General features: G+C 37.1%; 1 protein-coding gene across 4 annotated transcripts; it reads left to right on the forward strand.

Annotated features, from left to right (window-relative positions):
- The first annotated feature begins 1,173 nt into the window (after positions 1–1,173).
- SERBP1 (SERPINE1 mRNA binding protein 1) lies at positions 1,174–17,338 on the forward strand. 4 transcript variants are annotated; one of them, XM_079777609.1, is made up of 8 exons: positions 1,174–1,598; positions 5,106–5,256; positions 5,854–5,994; positions 6,124–6,195; positions 6,788–6,907; positions 9,728–9,905; positions 13,388–13,561; positions 15,162–17,338. In XM_079777609.1, the coding sequence occupies exons 1-8, from the start codon at positions 1,286–1,288 to the stop codon at positions 15,216–15,218; spliced, it is 1,206 nt and encodes a 401-aa protein (XP_079633735.1). In that variant the 5' UTR covers positions 1,174–1,285; the 3' UTR covers positions 15,219–17,338. The 4 variants fall into 4 exon arrangements, with proteins under 4 accessions (XP_079633735.1, XP_079633734.1, XP_079633736.1 ...); XM_079777608.1 differs by having other exon boundaries at positions 1,175–1,598; positions 6,106–6,195; XM_079777610.1 differs by having other exon boundaries at positions 1,176–1,598; positions 6,106–6,195; positions 6,833–6,907.
- The last annotated feature ends 3,766 nt before the right edge of the window (positions 17,339–21,104 follow it).

Genomic DNA, 21,104 nt, shown 5'->3' on the forward strand with positions numbered 1-21,104 from the left:
CATCATCTGTGAAAAGGGAAAAGCACCTACCTAAAAAGCACCTACCTTGTCCTGGTTAAGGTTCTTCACAGCACCTGGAACACAGAGGTGCATTTTCTATTATATTTTGTGTTAATGGAAAGAAGTTTAAAAACTATGACGATATACTTAAACACTTAGTGTTACCCAATATGCTTGAATATGCATTGACACTCAATTACCTTAACAGACGTTAATAGTCTCAACTAATATGAATGCTTTTAAGTATGCGACAAGTCGCTGACATTTTCCTCTCCTCCGTGCACCTCTCCAGCACCCCGTACGCTCAGATGCTCTAACATGTTATTTCTTGAGCACATTTTACTAACACCTCATCCTTGGCTTGCTGGACACGAGTGGACAACGGACTCTAGAAAGTGTTCCTGCAAACAGTGCCTTTTCGAGGCTTGCCCAGTGTGTCTGTCTAGCTACTGCTGCCCTGCAAGGAGTTAAAGCATCCGACGCAAAACCGTATTCTTTCTCACCCAGGAAAGGCGCGCAACACTCCCACGTGACAGTTGTCCTTTTAATAATTCTGCTCTCCAAGTTCACGTCTCTCTGCGAGAAGCAGCATATTCTGCGTCACGTTAAACACTGTCGATTCATTTATTAGGGACGCAGGAGGGCGACTCCAGCAACTGTGCAGCGAGGGACTTGAAATTGAAACAGGTCGGGTCCTGTCTGGGTGAGGCCAGGGAGGCACCTCAGCCATCCCCCGCTGGCCCCGGAAGTTTGTGCGTCTCCAGTTGTAAGATCTGGGGAGTCACCTTGACCCTCCCGGAGAGGTGGAGAAAGTTAGCCTGGGGCCGGAGACTGGGGGAGTAAAACCAAAGATAGAGCACTTTCGGGAGCAAAACACGCAGTCACGTTTTCCTGTTTTCAGCACGGCTCGAGACTCGAGAGTTTTAAGGGTTGCGAGAGCAGGTGGCAGAACTCCGCCCACCGCCGCATTTCCCCTCCCTCACCTCGCACGCCCCACTCGCTCCGCGAAGTCGGGACTCCCAGGCGCGCGCGAAGAGTTGTCGCGCTGCGCATCCTGGGAATTATAGTCCCGGTGTCGGGAACCGCCTGGGTAAAAGCAACTCTGGCCTACATGCCCCATGGTGCCCTGCGGCGCCGGCCGCTCCCGGATGTGCGCCTGGCACCGGAAGAGAAGACGGCCCCCCTCTCTCGGCCCGGCCATCTTGTGGGAAGAGCTGAAGCAGGCGCTCCTGGCTCGGCGCGGCCCGCTGCAATCCGTGGAGGAACGCGCCGCCGAGCCACCATCATGCCTGGGCATTTACAGGAAGGCTTCGGCTGCGTGGTCACCAACCGATTCGACCAGTTATTTGACGACGAATCGGACCCCTTCGAGGTGTTGAAGGCAGCAGAGAACAAGAAAAAAGAAGCCGGCGGGGGCGGTGTTGGGGGCCCCGGGGCTAAGAGCGCAGCTCAGGCCGCAGCCCAGACCAACTCCAATGCGGCAGGCAAACAGCTGCGTAAAGAGTCCCAGAAAGAACGCAAGAACCCGCTGCCGTCCAACGTCGGCGTGGCTGACAAGAAAGAGGAGACGCAGCCGCCCGTGGCGCTTAAGAAAGAAGGTAAGTCCGTGGTGGAAGGTGGGGAAGACCCGGCGTGAGGGAAGGAGAATTGCGGCCACCACTTGCTCCTCGGGCTCCGAGCGTCCGCGGGAGGTTCTGCCGCGATTTCCTCCCGTTCCCCCCACATGACCAAAGCCCGGTCCTGCGAGCGCGGTAGCCTCGAGTTCACACCACCTCCTGCCGGGTTCCCTTCCCGCCTCAGGTTCTGAGCGGAGGAGCGCGGCCCGGAGGCGAAGCCGCCCTCAGCGTGCCCGGGGTCCTGGCGGCTGTGGCCTTCCCGCCGGATCCCGCCGGTCCCGCCGGCGGGTGTTGGCCTGGGGTTCCCGGGAAGCGTGGGGTCCCCGGCTCCCTCCCGCTCAGAGCTCGCTCTCAGTGCTGCTCCGAGGTGCGGTAGTCTGGTTTAGGCTGCTGTCCTGCCATCTTGTCCCACGATGGTGCGGGGCTGGGGGGCCCCAGTGAGAAGCTGGGGGTCGGGTACTGCGGAGTAATCTACCTGCCTTAGGTGCCTCATGCGCCTCATTGTATTACCCCACCCCCACCCCCCACCCCCCACACACACACCCTCTCCACTAGTTTAAACTTAGCAAGTTGCTGGAGTGAGTTAAGCTGTTGGGAAGGGGAGAGATTTGGCTGCATTCGGTGACGCAGACGCGGGGATTCTGAATGGAGAGCGGCTCTCTCGGGGAGTCCCGAGGGACGTCCTCTCGTCGCGACCCTTTCTGCGCCCCCGCACCCCGTGCTGGAGGTGGTGCGGCTCGGCCCCGACCTCGTGGTGAAGGAGTGCCCGGGCTGTCATGTCCGTCCCGGCAGCGGCAGGGAGCTCTGTGGAGTGCAGCTTTTCTCCGCACGTGCGGGAAGCATGGGCGGCATTTCATTGGCGGCGGGTGAGAGCTGCTTCCAGGTCACGCTGGACACTTCGCAGGAGTGTCTGAAGCTTGAATTTTGCGTTCTCTCACGCATTACGTGTTTGTCTTTTGTGGTGAATGGAAAAAGCAAAAACAGTTGGGGGCAAAAAAAAAAAAAGCATAGGGGATCCATAGCAAATCGCCAAGCTCCGAATCTTGGTTGGTTTTCTATATTGGTTGAAATTTCGCTTTGCTGCCACGTGCTCCGGAAAGGAGTTGTTTCTCATTAGCTTTAGGTTGGATTCGTTAGCATTCAACTAATTTTCTTTCTTTTTTTCTTTTTTTTTAATTTAAACACGTGTGTTATATTTTGGTTTAGGGTTTTGGTGTTGTGGGTGTTTTATTGTTGTTTTGTTTTCTTAACTAGAACTTCTGTGAGGTTTTGACATAACTAGGTGGTGAATAAAACAAAAGAATTCCTGTACTAAAATTACAGGTTGGGGGAAGCATAAGTTGTTGTATTAGAAAACGTGTACACCGAGTAAGCCACATACCTGTTCTTAGAGCAACCTGTAGCACAACTGAATAAATCGTTTAATTTCTGTGTTAAGGAACACTCGCTTGAATAGCTTGTGTAATTATTTAAACTGCTCATCTTTACCTCTTTGATCAGAGTAATCCCAAGAAAGCACATGAAAAAATTGAGTCTGAAGTGTAAATCTAAAATGTGCAAGGTAGGTGTGTGCACCCATTTTGAACGTTCAAAGGATGAATGAAGCATGTTTGAAATCCCTCAGTTGTTTTGATCATAAAGCCCATATTTGAAATAAGCTCTTACCTGGAAACCAGTATTTTAAGTTACAAAGGTAGGGAATTGCTTCATAAATTTATAATTCAGTAGTCTTTGGGAAATCTTCCACATTAGCTATCAACGTTTTTCTTAGGTCAGTATTTCAGAGCACTCCTAACTTTAAATTGCATAAAACAAGTTTATAAATAAAGGGAAAATGTTGAATGAAAAATACTCATTTTGAGATCCTGCTGTCAGTTGATGTGGGCATTGGGGAAGGGGACTTACAAGGTCTGCCTCCTGTAGTGGGAAGGAAGGTTAGCCTGATCATGTGTTCTGTGCTTTTGAAGAAAGGTCCTGGTACAGCGCTAGACTACCCTAGATATATAATGTTCATATTATAAGAATTAGCTTTGTAGCTAGTCTTTTGTCCGTTTGAAGAACTTGAGAATTGACACCACAGACTATCACTGAGTATAGACCAATGTGATTTTTTTTTTTAATTAAAAGCCTGTTATCTAGTGAAAATCAAGTGAGCTTGCAAATACAGCTAAATATATCAAGAGAAGCATGCATTTTTAACTGATGACTATTGGGTGAATATATTTGGTAAGTTTGTTAGATTCTGTAAGCCTAATATTGAATATGGGTGGGGATATAAGCCATTGTTCATTTGGGTGTGTTTGGCTTGGATATCATTATGAAGACTGGTTCCAAGCTCCACCCCAATACACTTGAGCTCTGATGAAATTTATTTAAGATGCCTTGGTGTACCATCTAACTGTGTGCTCATACTGAGAGTTTATGTGGAATGGACTTTAAAATTTCATCAAAGAGTTTGGTATTTACTGTTTTACTCTAGTTACAAGCACCTGAACAATTGGATGAGTCTTGATTGTGTTCCACTTTCTTAGAAAGAACCAGGGTAAATCAACTTAAGATCTTGTTATAAAAACAGTTCCTTGGCTGCTGTTTGGCTTTGTCAGAAATTGTGGTTTGGGAATTATGGCATACCTGGAATTTTACAGACATGAGTTTAACCATCAGTCTAGTTATTCTTAAGGCCACCAGTAATGCATATTGATTGCTTCTTGGCATTAGATACTAACAGGGTAAATGCACTGGTAAGAACAAACCAAAAGAAATGTTCTCCATCCATAATAGCAAAATATCGAGTATTTTAGAGGTTGCATAACAGTTTTTCTGTTAGGTGTAATGTGTGTAATAAAACATATGTAGAAACTAATAGAGGAGGTACTTTTTTTTCTGGTTAAATAGCTATTTCAGACTGTGGATATGTAATCCTAGATGCTATTTGTTTTCCTTTCAATTTTGTAATTTCATAGAATTATCAGTCTTTTTTTTACTGAGGTTGTTGTAAAAGTCTGGCCTTTACTTTAAAAAAAATTTTTTTTTAGGGTCCTTATCTGTTGAATGTGAATGTGTATGGATTTTCTTGGTTATTATTTATGAATGGCTGCTGGTGTTATCTTTGGTATATTTAAAGCCAAAATGTGTCATTTGCCTAAAATTTCTTTAAATTTAGAATTTTAAAGTAAGAAACTGGCATTTTAAAAAGTGAGAGGAATAATGGCTGCCTACCCAGTTGACTTCCAAGTCAGTTGCAGAGAATGCTTTTAGGGGGTGAAAGTGACTTGGCAAACTAGATAGAAGTTTGAAACAAGTTTATTTAAAATAGGAGTTTCTCTAAAGTACTTTGTTCCACTTTAGATATGCCCAGTGTTTGCCTTTTTCAACAGTATGTGCTAGTTAGGGGACCCGAAGGTTAACAACGTACCTTTTTAAGTCTAGGCCTAAATTTTTTTGAGTTGTAAAAATAATTTGCTTAATGCTGGTTCTTTATCATTTTAGGAATAAGACGTGTTGGAAGAAGACCTGATCAACAACTTCCGGGTGAAGGGAAAATAATTGATAGGAGACCAGAACGGCGACCACCTCGTGAAAGACGATTTGAAAAGCCACTTGAAGAAAAGGGTGAAGGAGGAGAATTTTCAGTTGATAGGCAAGATTTTTTTCAAATCTCTTCATGTTTTGTCAGTTTATAGAGTCTCAACACAAAACTATAAATTAGCAATAATTGCTTAGGTAGCAGTTTGGCTTGTTATGTTTATCAGTTTTTCAAAGAAACATCTGAATTGTTATTTCAATAGCAGTTTTTAGTGTTCAACCTTAGATTCCTTATAGTGAAACACTTAGTTGAATTGATAGACAATTTCTTTTTCTTGCTATCCCCAGATGTTAACAGGAAAGTTTTGTTGTATTGTTTATAGCAAAGCAGATTACTCATTATGCAGGTTAGATTTATTTTAATTATTAAATGTATTGATTTTATTAGATTATTACATAAATTGAATAACAAAAAGTATGTGCACTAATAAGTTTTAGATGATGTAAAATTAATGTTCTTGTGGTGGGAGTAGCTTCCTAGTTTTTATTTCCTTTATATGTTTAGAAATAGATTGTTTTGAATTTTCTAAAACATGGTTTGACTGTTGGCTTATGAGCCAATAAATGTATTCCTTATTTTTGAGTCTTTGAATGAATTTCCCTATTCTTTTTTCTGGAAACCTGGGATGTATATAATCTTTATTTGTTGTAGGCCGATTATTGACCGGCCTATCCGAGGCCGGGGTGGTCTTGGAAGAGGTCGAGGAGGACGTGGACGCGGAATGGGCCGAGGAGATGGATTTGACTCTCGTGGCAAACGTGAATTTGATAGGCATAGTGGAAGTGATAGATCGTAAGTCTTATATTGGTTTTTATTATATTGTATTTGAGTCTACTTTTTTTTAATAAAACAAACTTTGAATTTCTAGAATTAAAGAGTATTATGTTAACTCAGTTTTGTTAGTTCTTTCTCACATTACAGTGGCCTGAAGCACGAGGACAAACGTGGAGGTAGCGGATCTCACAACTGGGGAACTGTCAAAGATGAATTAACGTTGGTATTCTGATTTTTAAAAATAATTTTCATAAAATTGATCCTATACCTTATTAGAGGCTCACCCATAACTCTTAAATATTATTTGTCCTTGGGACAAGAATGGAATAGCTCTTATAGCTAAATATCTTATATATCTTCCATTCAAGATAACCTCTTGTTGGCTATGTTTATATTATAGTTGTATCAAGTGACCAATTTTTTTATATTTCAGTATGTGTGATATCAGTTTTTCTTTTCATATGGATATATAGCTTTTTCTGAAACCCTGCATTGAAGTTGTTTGGGTATTCTTATTTCTGTGTCTTTAATAGTTTGTAGCTATTGACCCTTGTGGTTATTAGAAAAATTTGATAAGCAAGTGAGGCATTATTTTAAAACTAACTTCTGTCCTGTTACTTTTTGAGTAAAGTACTATAACTTGGATCAATATACATTTTTAAATTATTTCCTCTTAAAGGTCTACTGGAGTATACATTTAGTAGGAAAAGACTCTTATTTGGGGAATGTGAGGATTTTAAAATATTTTTGTGTAATGAATTCTTCAGCTACATGTAAATGGACCTAGATGCCTTTCTTTTTCTTTCCTTAGAGAGTCCCCAAAATACATTCAGAAACAAATATCTTATAATTGCAGTGACTTGGAGCAACCAAATGTGACTGAGGAAACACCTGAAGGTGAAGAACATCCAGTTGCAGACACTGAAAATAAGTAAGTTGTTTTATGTATAATGGTAATGCTAAGCACTGAAATCAGTTTGGATTTTTACCAAGAAAGCCAATAGGTTTAATTCTGTTACTTGAAGGCTTTTTAACAGAAGAGACTTTCATGGTACCCCAATTCATCAAGTAGTGTTTATATAGAGGAGTGTTTTATACATGTATATATTGGTATATTGGGCTCTAGTGATTTGAAAAATAGAAATGGTTGTTTTTATTTAAAATTACCATTGCTGTCTTAAAAAAATAAGGGAAGATAGTAAAACCTGCTAGCCCCAAGCACAAAAATTAACTGTTGTAACCTCAAAATAGAGAATAGGAATAAGATGCTATGCATTTTACCTAACCTTACCTGATAGAAATAATGGTAATAGATATATAAGTAACGGATAATTCAAGTGATAGCTGTCCAGAGACATCGAATAGGTGAGAACTAACTAGAATCTGAAATTGGGGGTTACTAAAAATTAGACGCAGTGGTTGAAATAAGAGAAGTTGTAGTGTTTAGAACTCATAGTTCAAAGTACTTTGGACTCTGTAACTGCAGGTTTTATTTTGAGACAGTTTAAAACTAGGAAACGTGACTACTTTAAAATTCCGCCTCTTTGAAATTTATTTTCCATCAACATTGAATTTGGAACATAGCGTTATTGACTTGCTTTAAAATATATGAGGAGAGCAAATGCCAAATATGTTATTCACTAGCTTTCTTAATCATTTTCATTGTCTGTGTGAGAGTCTTTTTTAGAAGACCTGGTTTTGAAGTTTTTGTTTATTCAAGGGTGAGAGAGTTTTAAAGTTTCAAGTTAAGCTGGTAGAAATAATTTAATGCCTTTCTCTAGTTTCCATCAATCAAAGCAGAAATTATATGCCAGTCATTTCTTATGGTATTGTGGTTTAAAGTCTTGCATTATAGATTACTTAGGTCTAATTCTTAACCAGGGCATATTCAAATCAATCAGGGAGGAGATGCTTTTCTAAACTTTGCTTTTTCTTAAGGAAGAATTGCTCTTATAGTGAACTATTACTAATGATTAGGGTATCATATTCCATGGGTTTATTGGAATAAGGAATAATACATTTGCTATTATTGGAAACAGTAGAAAAAATACATGATGTTAAATGATGTCTTGAACTTTATCAATTCATTTATATGAAACTATATAGAGTAATAATTTTATTTGGTAAACAGTGAAATTGTGGATGAGTTAAATGAGCCTTATGTAATATTGAGTGCTTCACAATGCCAATACAACCATTCTTCCTTTAATAAAGAGCCCATATTTAAATCACCTTAAGTGTGACTTGCAAAGATTATAAATGTCTACCAGAAGGAAATCATGCATTATTGATAGGGTATTGGAAGCAAATCCTTAATTCAGGACCCAGGCATGAAATTGAGGGTATTTGGTCTAAAGAAGATTATGATGATGGTATTAAGAGCAGTTTCCAGAGTGGAGAGAATCTAAACATAGTACTGTATCTTGAATATGGAAATACAAATTTATAAAGCAGTGCTTAGCTGACTTTGACTCCCTTATATATAGTTTCCAGAGTGTTTGTTTTGTCTCACTTGATCCTTACAACAATCCTTGAAGGTAGGTGTCCTGGTTCCATGTGACAAAATGTGCTGAGTTACGTTACATTCTTGGCTGTGTCACAACTTAGGAGTAACTAGGACTTTTTTTCTTAGCTTTCTCATCTGTAAACTGACAGCTGGACCTCATATCCAAATCTCATCAATTCAATGTAAGCTTGAAATTTTAAGGTAGGATTAGTCAGACTGTACAGAGTAGCATAGAAGAGGGAGATATTTGAGCTCTAAGGCTAACTAGATCACCTGCTATCTTTGGAAAGAAGCAGAGCTCCCAAAATAGTAAACAACTTGTTTGATGACAATTGGAAATTGATACTAGATTAAAATAATGGATTTCTAGGCTTGCTTTCTGCAAAAAGGGAAACTCATAATATATAATACTTATAATCTAAGAATTACATTTGGAAATTACTAATTCATTATTAAGTATTGAAACCAATATGTTTTGTGGAGAGTTTTATTTCTAGTGAAACCTCAGTCTCACGCCCACACTCAGGTTGGTTTGAAAGTTGGCATATATAGAATCCAGGATTTGTATAAACTTGGCTTTTAAAGATTCTCTTTTTTTTTTTTTTTTTTTTTGCCATCAGCGTTATCCTAAAATAAAGGATAGAGGAACAGTTCTTTTTATATTTAGAATGTGAAGTGTGGTTCATGGGCATTCTAGATGACATGTTATAAGTTATGTATTGTGGGGAATTAAAAATGTTTTAGGAGAAGTTAGGCCAAATATTTTAATTATGTAACGGTACGGTTTTAAGAGAAAGTAGTGTTTTAAGAAATGTGTATGTTAGCCCCAGCGGGGAGGCTTGGTTGGAGCATCATTCCATGCACCAAGGAGGTAGCGGGCTTGATTTTCTATCAGGGCACATACCTAGGTCACAGGTTCAATCCCAATTGGGGCGTGTATGGGAGGCAACCAATTGATGTTTCTCTTTATGTTTGGTAAATCCAATTCCAGGTTGTATTACTGATAGATGACCATTTAAAAGTTTATGAATTGTGTTTTTTTACTTATCCATACTCACTAATACAACAAGCATTGACTACTTACCAAATTAATGTTAGCCATTGGGTTACAAAAATTATGATCCTTCCATCCTTGGATAATTTCCCCTAAAAGATTGATTAACAAGATTTAACTTCTTACTTATAAGTAACACAGATTTTTTGTCAGCCACCTAGTAGGTATAAAATTTAAACATCTTTTCACAGGGAAAACGAAGTTGAAGAAGTAAAGGAAGAGGGTCCAAAAGAAATGACTTTGGATGAGTGGAAGGCTATTCAAAATAAGGACCGGGCAAAAGTAGAATTTAATATACGAAAACCAAATGAAGGTGCTGATGGTCAGTGGAAGAAGGGATTTGTTCTTCATAAGTCAAAGAGTGAAGAGGTAAAATTTTTGTGGTTTTTGAAAATTTTTAGGTATGTCTTGACAAGTCAACACATTTATAATTTTTGTTTTTATAATCTTTATAAAAAAGAAAAGCTTTACATAGTGTCGTTGGATTAGGTAAATGGTTCAAAAAGGAAAATAAGCTGCATTACCAAATAAACTGCATATTTGAAGAAATTTAGTCCTTCTATCTGTTGTTATATTCAATCTGGTAGCCCCCCTCCACCCTCAGACGCTGTTAGTCAATATATATCTTACAATTACTATATTTCATAAATACAGTATGTCTTTTCAAAGTTGTGATGATATTTTTAAAAATCATGCCTAAATTTATACAGTATTAATACTTGAAACTGTCTGCCTATGCCATATATAATGGTCAGGACTCTTGAAACTGTCTGCCTATGCCATATATAATGGTCAGGACTCTTCAATAAATGGTACTACCCTTTTTTATTGAGGAATGATGTAAAGACCAGAAAATTAATTTATAGGTTTCCTTTACTTACAAAACATGGAAACTAATGAGAAAGATATGTTGGTGGCTTTTGTTTTGGCATCTTCTGCTTAAGCCTTGGGGCACATTCTTAGAGGAATGTCCCATTGCTACATCCTTTTAAAGCTTGTGTAAGTATGAGATTTTAGTCATAAAAGTTAAAATGTTATGAAGGCAACCTGTAATAAAAAGATGCAATAAGATCTTAATACATTTTAATTTTCTTTAAAAAATAGTTGTGAAGCAAACTTGGAAACATTTGAAATGAAACAGGTTGAAGAGTTTTAAATACTTTTCTAGATTTAGAGGTGTTTTTTAAAAACAGTATTAAATTTGTATAAATGAGGACATTGTCTTTTAAGTGTCAAGTCATATAGTAAAAAAAAAAAAACAGTTTGCTTCATTTAGAACATGTTATTTTTTCATAGTGCTTGCAGATACAGTTGTTTTGTATATCTGGGTAAAACAAATAGGATTTCAGATTAAAGAACTTTGAAAGTTCTCCTTGGGGAGATTGTTGAACTAATTATTAAACTACTTAGGTTAATATGAGAAAGATTTATTGGGCAAATAATTTGATACAATTATTTGTAAACTGTTAGGAGGTCCTGACAGAACTTTTCTCCAGAACAAGACACACACAAAATTGTGATATAATTTTAGATGAGTCAGTAATACTCTTTGTGTATTTTATTGACTAGGTTAGGTATCATAGTTTTAAGTATTTTCCAGTGTGCTTTTCAGAAATAATTATACAAGGTGATGTGTATATGATTAGATATTTTTGAAACTATAAAATGTGAAATTGGTTATGAATAACTTTGAAACCAATACATTTTCACTATCAAGACACGTTCATATGCTTTGCCAATTTATCCTACTAGTTATTCAAAGGTTAGGGATGTGTCCTCAATATTTAGACTTCCTTTATATTGTAGTAAAATCTTTTAGATTGTTTCAGTAGTATATCAACTTAGACTTTTTTTTTGTTTCTGTACTCTAGAAAATTGTAAAAGCTTCTGATTAATAGATTGAGATTGCTTTGCAATAGCAAACATTTAAAAATTAGGCAATTAGTATATATAATTGACTTTAATTTGCTAGCAATTTTGTGGGCTTACATACCTTTTAGGCTTCTTTACAAAGCCTTCTATTGCCTTTAAATTAGGTTAGTCTGACACTTAACCCTTTGCACTCGCTTGCTTTTTTCTCGATTCCTTTATTCTACTCGGGATTTAAGTTTTTAAGTACCCCACATTTTACAAAGCGCGGCAGTAGAATAAAAAACTGGAGTTTCTTTTCATACAAACTTATTTATTTGGATTTTTTTATATTTCAAATTATTGATACATTCAAAGAGTATAAAAAGAGCTGCTACCGATGCTAACCTTGTCGAGTCACACTCGACATCCGAGTGCAAAAGGTTAATTCGGTATTAGATGATTAAAGGGATGAAAGCATGGATACAAATACAACATTTATTTGTACTTTAAGGGTAGCCCTAGCCGGTTTGGCTCAGTGGATAGAGCGTCGGCCTGCAGACTGAAGGGTCCCGGGTTCGATTCCGGTCAAGGGCATGTACCTTGGTTGTGGGCACATCCCTAGTGGGAGGTGTGCAGGAGGCAGCTGATCGATGTTTCTCTTTCATCAATGTTTCTGACTCTCTATCCCTCTCCCTCCCTCTCTGTAAAAAATCAATAAAATATATGTTTTTTAAAAAGGGTAGTTATTAACAATTGTAATAAGATATTTAGAAAGAACAAAATTTTCATATTCCTCTAGAAAAGAGGATAGTGTGTGTGTGTGTGTGTGTGTGTGTGTGTGTGTGTGTGTTATATATGTATGGAGAAAAATTAAAATGTACCTTAATGTATAAGAAAAGTTTCCAATTCAAAGATTAAAACTCATTCATCCCAAATACATATAGAAGTTAGGTATTAAGCAGTATAAAATTCTCTGGTGTTTTTGTTTGTTTGTTTTTTGCAGACTGGGTCATGTAGCTTATGACGTAAATACAAAGTGTAGGATCTGGATTTCACAAACATGACGTTTTCATTTTTAAGATGGTTCCTTTGATATGTTTTATTTGGGTGCAGCTTTTCAAGGTTCCCTTATGTAAAGTTGGGATTCGCTTGAATCTGTAGCTCTCCTATTTATATGAAAGAACAATATAAAAGTTGTGTATGAACAGAAGTCTGTACACAATTTCTTTTTTTTTAATATATTTTATTGATTTTTTTACAGAGAGGAAGGGGAAGAGAGAGAGAGAGAGAGAGAGTTAGAAACATCGATGAGAGAGAAACATCGATCAGCTGCCTCCTGCACACCCCCCCACTGGGGATGTGCCTGCAACCAAGGCACATGCCCTTGACCTGAATCGAAACCGGGACCATTCAGTCCGCAGGCCGACGCTCCATCCACTGAGCCAAACCGGTTTCGGCTGTACACAATTTCTTAACTCATGGTTGGAAGAATATAGAGTAAAGTTTTCTTTAGAACTTATAAAGAGATTCAGTATTATCAATAATAGGAACCTCACACGCTATCCATGTCTTTATCAGGTGTTCCTTGATGGGAATTCTAATCTGAAAGGCATATTTTAAATATACTGGTAAAGATTATGATTCATTAGGTTTGAGATGAGGCCCAGTCACTTGAGTGGTTGTGATTAGATACCTCTAATTGAGACTTGCATCACCTGTAATTTTTTTAAGTACACTTTTATTGAATTCAGAGAGGGAGATAGAGATAGAAACATCAATGATGAGAGAAAATCATTAATCGGCTGCCTCCTGCGCCCACCCCCTCCCACTGGGGATCAAGCCTGCAACCCGGGCATGTGTCCTGACTGACCAGGAATGAAACCTTGACCTCCTGGTTCATAGGTTGATGATCAACCGCAAGGCCCAGAAGAAAACTCATTCCGAAATTTGCAGCATTACTTTCCTAGTAATCATCCAGTGGCCTTTACTTAAATTTTCAGGCTCACGCTGAAGATTCCGTTATGGACCATCATTTCCGGAAGCCAGCAAATGATATAACGTCTCAGCTGGAGATCAATTTTGGAGACCTTGGCCGCCCAGGACGTGGTGGCAGAGGAGGACGAGGTGGCCGTGGGCGTGGTGGACGTCCAAACCGAGGCAGCAGGACTGACAAGGTAAGTTTTAAGTATTTTGTCCTTTTAAGTAATTCAAGGATCTCTTTTGGTAAATTCACTGCTTAAAGTCCTTTGGGAGACATAAGTGGAAGGAAAAAAGGTAGACCCTGGAAAGTGTCCTAATGTCAAGGTTTTGGGTTCAATCCCCAGTTGGGGCATATACAAGTATCAACCAATGAATGCATAAATAAGTAGAACAAGAAGTCAGTGTTTATCTGTCTCTCCCACCTCCATTCGTCCCTCTACCTCTTCTCTAAAATCAATAAGTTTAAAAAAAAAGAAACTTTTTTTTTTAAGAAATGACATTTTTGGTTATAAATTTTTTAAAGTGTTTAAATGACTAAAGAGTGTTGCCAGTAGAATTAAGTTACCACACTTTATTGAATACTTAATTAGGTGCTGGTCATGGTGCTGTGCTAGGCATTTTATGTGCTGTGTCATTTGATTCACATTACTATGTTGACATCCCCATTTTACAGAGGAGGAGTTCAGTACAGGGAACAAAGTTAACTCTTGGCCTTTGACAAGGTCTACCTGAAATGCCAACCTACATCCTTTGCCTTCACTGTTTTTTAGGACTCACTTTAACATAACCTTTGTGTCTAATCGTTTAATTGTGTGAAACTCACTAGATAATGGCCTAGTGAACACATTTTTAGTTCTTGATTTTTTTTTTTACTAGGTTATTATGTAAGAGGTGGGATTCACTTTTGTCATCTTCAATGCCTTGCATATAGTGTACAACACATAATAAGTTCTTATGAAATATTTTGATATAAGCCCTAGTAATTGATAGATTTGAACTCTGATCTGTCTGATGTCAAAGTTCAAGCTTTTAATGTCTAGATATTATCAAACTAAATTATTAGAGAAAACCTTTTAGTTAGTTCATTGTCTCTTATTGTCTATCTAGTATATAATCATGATGTCCTCCTGAATTCTGAACTGATAACACAAATTGGGGGACCCATTTGCTTGATTGGGTCTGCCAGTGTTTGATTATAGTGGCAGTTTAAATATTACAGATTTTATGGTCACCAGTAACAATGTAGTGATATTTTGTTTCTGTTTCTTCCCCTGATACCAGGTGCTTTTAAAGCCAATGTTATGTATGTGGACCTTTTCAATACTTTTTTTGGGGGGCGGGGTATTTGTATGTTATAAATAGCGTTTGGCAGTCGGGTCCCATTCTAATATTGATGAATATGCTGCTTAAAATAATTGTAATCGGTTTGCTTTCAAATTAATGCCATTATTATTTAGCAAGTGGAGAAAATACAGGAATGCTTAACAAAGTAAGAATTTCCACACATATCCCATATGAATCCACTTGTATGAGTATTAGAAAAATAAAATAACCCAGGCTGTTACTAGGGAATTTTCCTAGATCTTGATAGAAATCCAGGGCAAGACTCATTGCAAATATTTGTGGCCCTAGTCTGATCCATAATTTTGCCTTTAAGTAAACGGTTTGACACATTTGAGTATTTAATTAGTATTTTAACTTCAAGACATTTTAGAGTTCTGTGTCTACATGTAGACACTGGCGATTTATTTTCAAGGTTTGAGCATTATTAATTTTGGTTTGTTTCTTTTTCAGTCAAGTGCGTCTGCTCCTGATGTAGATGACCCAGAGGCATTCCCAGCTCTGGCTTAACTGGATGCCATAAGATAACCCTGGTTCCTTTGTGGACCCTACTTCTCTGAGGTTTTGCATGCTTAAGGATCCCAACCGTCTAAGAAATTAAAAAAAAAAAAAAAAAAAAAGACTGTCATTCATACCATTCACACCTACAGACTGAATTTTATCTGTTTTGAAAATGAACTTCTCTCGCTACACAGAAGTAACAAATATGGTAGTCAGTTTTGTATTTAGAAATGTATTGGTAGCAGGGATGTTTTCATAATTTTCAGAGATTATGCATTACTTCATGGATATTTTGTATTGCTGCTTGCAAATATGCATTTCCAAACTTGAAATATAGGTGTGAACATGTGTACCAGTTTAAAGCTTTCACTTCATTTGTGTTTTTTAATTAAGGATTTAGATGTTCCCCCAGTTACAAACTGGTTTTAAATATTGGACATAATATCCGTTTTAGTACCTGCTTTGCATTTACACATGTGGTCAACTGGGACATGTAAACTCTGATTGTCAAAATTTATGCTATGTGGAATACTAATGACTTTACGTATTTTAACTTAGTTTTAATATTTTTATTTCTGGGGAAAAATCCTTTTTCACTTCTCATGATAGCTGTTATATGCTAAATCTTTATATACAGAAATATCAGACTTGAACAAATTCAAAGCACATTGGTTTATTAATCCTCGCTCCTGCATAGTTCATTAAGTTCAATTTATAATTGACAATTTCAACTATATTTGAAAGTGTGTGACTTTCCCATTTCAAAAACCAAACTAGACACCTTACAGTCTAATAGAAAGTTGTTTAAACGACTTAACTGTTGAAAAACACATCCTGTCAGGTGAAATAGTTTTATGGGTGTTGGGCTTTTCCCCCTCCAACAGGGTGGGTATAGCAAAGTTGATTTGGTTAATTCATATTATTTTAAACTGCTTCTGGCCACTCTGTATGATTTGTTTGTGAGAGGTCCCAAATCAAAATTATATGCCCATAATCGATCCTTTATCCCTTCCCGTTCTAAAGAAACCAAAGGGCCTGATTAGTATGGTAAGATGTGGGAGTGGGTTACTTTTTGGAATTTGGAAAGCAGACAGCTTTACTTTCTAAGGTTGGAACAGCAGCACCACCCATGAAATACAAGCCAAAAATCTTATTGTTGCCTAATTTCCTATATTGCTGTTAGCTTTGGTCTTAAGTTGATAAATGACTGTTCCATAGAAAATAATAAGTATCTTTTACCTCATCCTACATTAGAAAAGTAGGTTAATAATGGATTCCTGAATGGGAGCGTCAACGCACTTAGTAAACATGGAGAGAATGATCAATAAACAGGTTTTCTAGGATTTTTTTTTTAATTTTCTGCCATATTTATTTTTAAGCAGAAAAAAGGAATTTTATTTAGCTTTAAAATTTTTCGTCACTCATTTTCAGTAATTTTCTACCTATGTGTGGTAATGTCCAGTTTTTAAAATATGAAAATCTTAAAATCATAAAATGTCTGCTGTTTGCCGATTAGTTCTCCCATATACTTCCAAAAGAGATGTACAGTACAAAAGTTATTCATTTGAATTAGATTTTTTAACCTAGTTACCTACTAGCTTGACATCTTATTAGGAAGGAGGTAATTGGTTTTGATTGATGAATAACTTGTACTGGTGATTTGGATCTTATGCAGAGTGTGTTCTGTACTGGTGCTAATGTCTAATATAATTTTATATTTACCAACATAACTGCTACCCAGAGGCAAGTGTTAAATTAGTCCATATGGACTCTTGATCCCTCCTAAGTTAGTGTGTTTGGACTTTCATCTTAACTCATTTCTGGACTTGAAACCTGCTTATAAACCTCTTGATTTCTAGCAACATATAGAAAACACCTGCTTTTAACACTTCACAAGTTCCATTCGCTGTCAGCCATTGCTGGCATTTTGTCAGTAGAGAATACACAGCAATATCTGATATGTTGCAAGCTTTCACAATAGCCTGAACTTTAAAAAGTTGGTCCATTAGTTGTATCTGATGGATGTAAATTTGCCTCCTAGTTCACTTTGTGTCAAGCTAAAACTGTGAACCTAACTTTCTTTTATTGGTGGGTAATGACTGAAAATAAAGATTTTATTTTCATGCTCACTTCTTAAAAGTCATAAAAACAATCAAATAGGAGCCCATTTATCGTCATGTGTTTTCTGGCCTGTGTGTGCACCCCAAAGATAATGCTCATATTTCATTTTTTACCTTACACTTAGATTTTGTTTATCTGGGAGGGATGCCTATTATAATGAGTATTATAATTAGAAAGTTGAATTCTTATAAAATGAATTCCAAGGACTAACTTTACAGTTGGCATTTCTCTTAGCATATCACATTTTGAATGCAAAGGTTAGTTATACTGAGCACCACTGTTTTTTGAAGGGAGTATTAAACAGGATATAATACTCTAAAGCAGTGGTCGGCAAACCATGGCTCGCGAGCCACATGCGGCTTGCAAGCCGCGGTTTGCCGCTCTGTTGACTAATGAGTGTGCCGACCACTGCTCTAAAGAAATCCCTTAATGGATACAGATCCATAAATAATAATTGTGGCTGATTGAATGTTTTAGTGAACTTTCATGGATGCTTTTAATTTGAAGTAATGCCAGAATTTATTTCTTAGGATATTTTCAGTTTGCATTGAAATGATTGGAATATGATTTCTTTTTTAGTTTAAATACTGTTTTGAGACCTGTGTGGAGTTACGAAAGATCTTTAAATGTGTCATTAGGTATTACACATCTAGTTACTTTACTCACTTTTAAAAGTGGAAGTACGACAGACACATCTCCAGGGTTGTAAATATATTTGGGGCTTATTTTTGGTATGGGTTTGGAGTATATTAAGTATACTCATATATTAAGTATGAGTATATTAAGTACTCATTCTGAATGTGTTATTTTTCTAATTGCTAGTTATGATTGCACTGAAATAGAAAAAAAAATGTTATATTCTTAGGGAGTTGCATATGAAGTCTAAATATTTTATATTGGATTTCAAAAATAATCTTCAAGAGCACTAGCTTTGTATTGAAGGAACCAACGAGTATTAAAGGTTAAAAATTAAGGAGCAATGTGAAACTGCTGGAACCTGATACTATGGACATCTATCGCAACATTTAAGTAACTGGTATAACAAATCCTTGGCTCTCAGCTGGATGTAATTCTGTTTTTTAAAGTAAATAGAGGCTTAGAAAATAGGTTCTCACCCAAACATTTGTAATTATGCTGAAGTTAACATGTAAATAAGTGTTTATTGAGTCTGAACCTTATAAAAGCCAGATCTCCAAGTTAAGTGGGAAAAGCCTAGAAGTTGATTACCATTATACTTTGCAGACTATAGTGACAGTGCAGTAAAATGATCTCTAGTCAAGCTTCAGACCAAATTTTTAACAACATCTGCAAAATAGTCAGGTTTTATAGTTGAGGTATAGATTGTCAGCTTTCAGAAATTTGGGTTCAATTACTTTTTGCTCAGCCTGGGTTTACCTTGGGTATGTTCTCTCCATTTGAGACTCTTACTTGATTTTGAAGTTAGGAAAATATGAAGTTTATATGAGAAATGATTGGACTAAGTTGGTTTCAGTCTGAGAATATAGTGAAAGGTTGTATCCTAAAGAATTAGAAGTTTCAGAAAGTAATTAGGGTATAAAGATAAATGATTAAGGCCATCAAGATTTTGGCTACAGAAAAAAAAGTAATAGTATGGAAGTGTCATTTGAATAAGTGCTACATCTAAGCCTGGGGTCTGAAGGGTTAGAAATAAAACTATTCTATAAAGATGTATGTAGCCCACATAGCTGAAAACATTATCTGGCCCTTGAGAGAAAGTGTTTGCTGAATCCTGATCTAAGCTATCACTCCTAGGTTAGCATATAAGAGTTCTTTTAACTAAAAGTATCATTTTTAGCTACAAATTAAATCATCCTAACCTGTGGGAAGTTGTGAAATCAGAAGAATTTTCAAGCAAATTTTTTTTGCCTCTTCTATACTCAGGATAAGGGCCAAAATATCTGGTAGTCACTTAGTAAAGATCTTGTTATTTTAAGAAAAGATTACGTAGTTTGTAACTTAAATATGTTATCCTAAAAGCTGTTAAGGAAAGTATAAATTTGCTATAAAAGTAAGCTTAATGCCATGGTTATAGTTTCATGATTCATGTTTAGTGGCACTTCTTGTCACTAAGTGCTGAAATCTTTCTATTGTGATTAATTTTTCCATGAGATGAGAATTCTGAATGGGTAAGAAAACATGTCTGTTAACTTCATAGGTTGAGCTAGGACAGGAATGAATGACTTCTGAGAATTACTTTATTAGGATATTGTGCTATTGATGATTTCTGTATTGAATAACTGGGAGTCAGTTGTTCACTTCTAAATGGAAGGAAAGAAAAGGTGAGAAATAGCCTATACAAGTTAGAAAATAATTTACCAAATTGAAGTGTTATGTAGGTACTTAGTGCTTTAAATCAGTGACTTTTGTCCCTTTTGCTGCCCACTTGGGAGAGAGTGGCAGTGCCTGGTGCATTTTATTCTCTAAGCTTTGTGCATTCAAGACAAAAGATACCTGGTGATAACGTTTATGAGAATTCTGATTATGGATTTTTTTAACCTATTTAGATAATGGATTCATATCAGGTAATGAGGATTGCTCTGAATGGATCTTGCTGTGGTTTTTATTCCTTATAACAGCTGCATTACTGGTATGGAAATATGAACAATGAAGGATTAATTAATATTCAGGATTATGATACCTGTTATTTGGTGAATTGAGTAGGGAAAATGGGAAATAGCTTATCTTTAGGCATTGTTTATATCACTAATTGCAGTTATAGCTGATTTAACAGACTTTAGGAACTTAAAAGACTTATAATTGGAAGACAGCATTTTTATCTACCTAGAATGATGATTCTGTATAAAGTGATCCAGCTGAACTTGGTTCTCGATATTGGCCTAGAATTTTATCAGATTGTATTAAAATTTTTTATTAGCTAAATGTCAGGAATTTGGGGAATTTGCATGTTGGAATTCCTTGTTTCACACCTTGGGTGTAATAATCCATGGTGAAATGTTGCTTTGTTTGGCAACCACACTCTGACAATAATAGGCTAGCACATTTAGACATTTTGTGCTTAGACTGCCAGGGGCTGTTTTGGAAATTGATGACTTAAACACATCAGAGAAGTTGGTAGATAACCCTCTACCCCACTCCAATTTTATGCCTGAAAATGTTTAGGATTTAATAATTGGTGAATTGAACTAAACACCGCAGATACCTTTTCAAAGATAGATAGTTTGTCTTCTCCCTGGAAATTCTGAATTTCCAGTGAAGCTTCCACTGTTTGTTTTTTTTCCCCTCAGTAAAAAAGGAAGAACCTTTCCTACAAACTACAGATAATTTGGTTTCAACTTGGCCTTGTGTACACAAACCTTACATGTACAAGGCTTCACTTAGGTGCTGTAGTTTAGAAGTTTGTGAGGAGTGCTTGAGAAGACTGGATTGGATAAAGCTACTTTTAAGACATGTTCATTGGTCACTAGCATAGGAGAAAAATCACATACCTAGCAGGTATAGTGTGTACTACAGACCACTGTATTTTGTTCATAACAGTATTCTCTGAAGATTGAGTGGCACTTTGTCACTGTTTCTCGACAAAATCCACTAGATCAGTTTTTAACAATTGGACTGACTTCCCTGCCTTTTGCCAAGAGGTAGAATCGGAAGTCATGCTGACTGAAGCAGAGGAGCGCTTTGGAAGCTGTATAATGAATGCTAAGTGAAAATAATTGGCATATGAGAAAGAAATTCTCTTCAGGAAAAAATGGTAATTTTATTAACAAAAAAACCTATACTGTTGATTGAGGAACA

The sequence above is a fragment of the Cnephaeus nilssonii genome, assembly GCF_951640355.1.
Source record: "Cnephaeus nilssonii genome assembly, chromosome: 7".
In the NCBI taxonomy this organism is placed as follows: Eukaryota; Metazoa; Chordata; class Mammalia; order Chiroptera; family Vespertilionidae; genus Cnephaeus; species Cnephaeus nilssonii.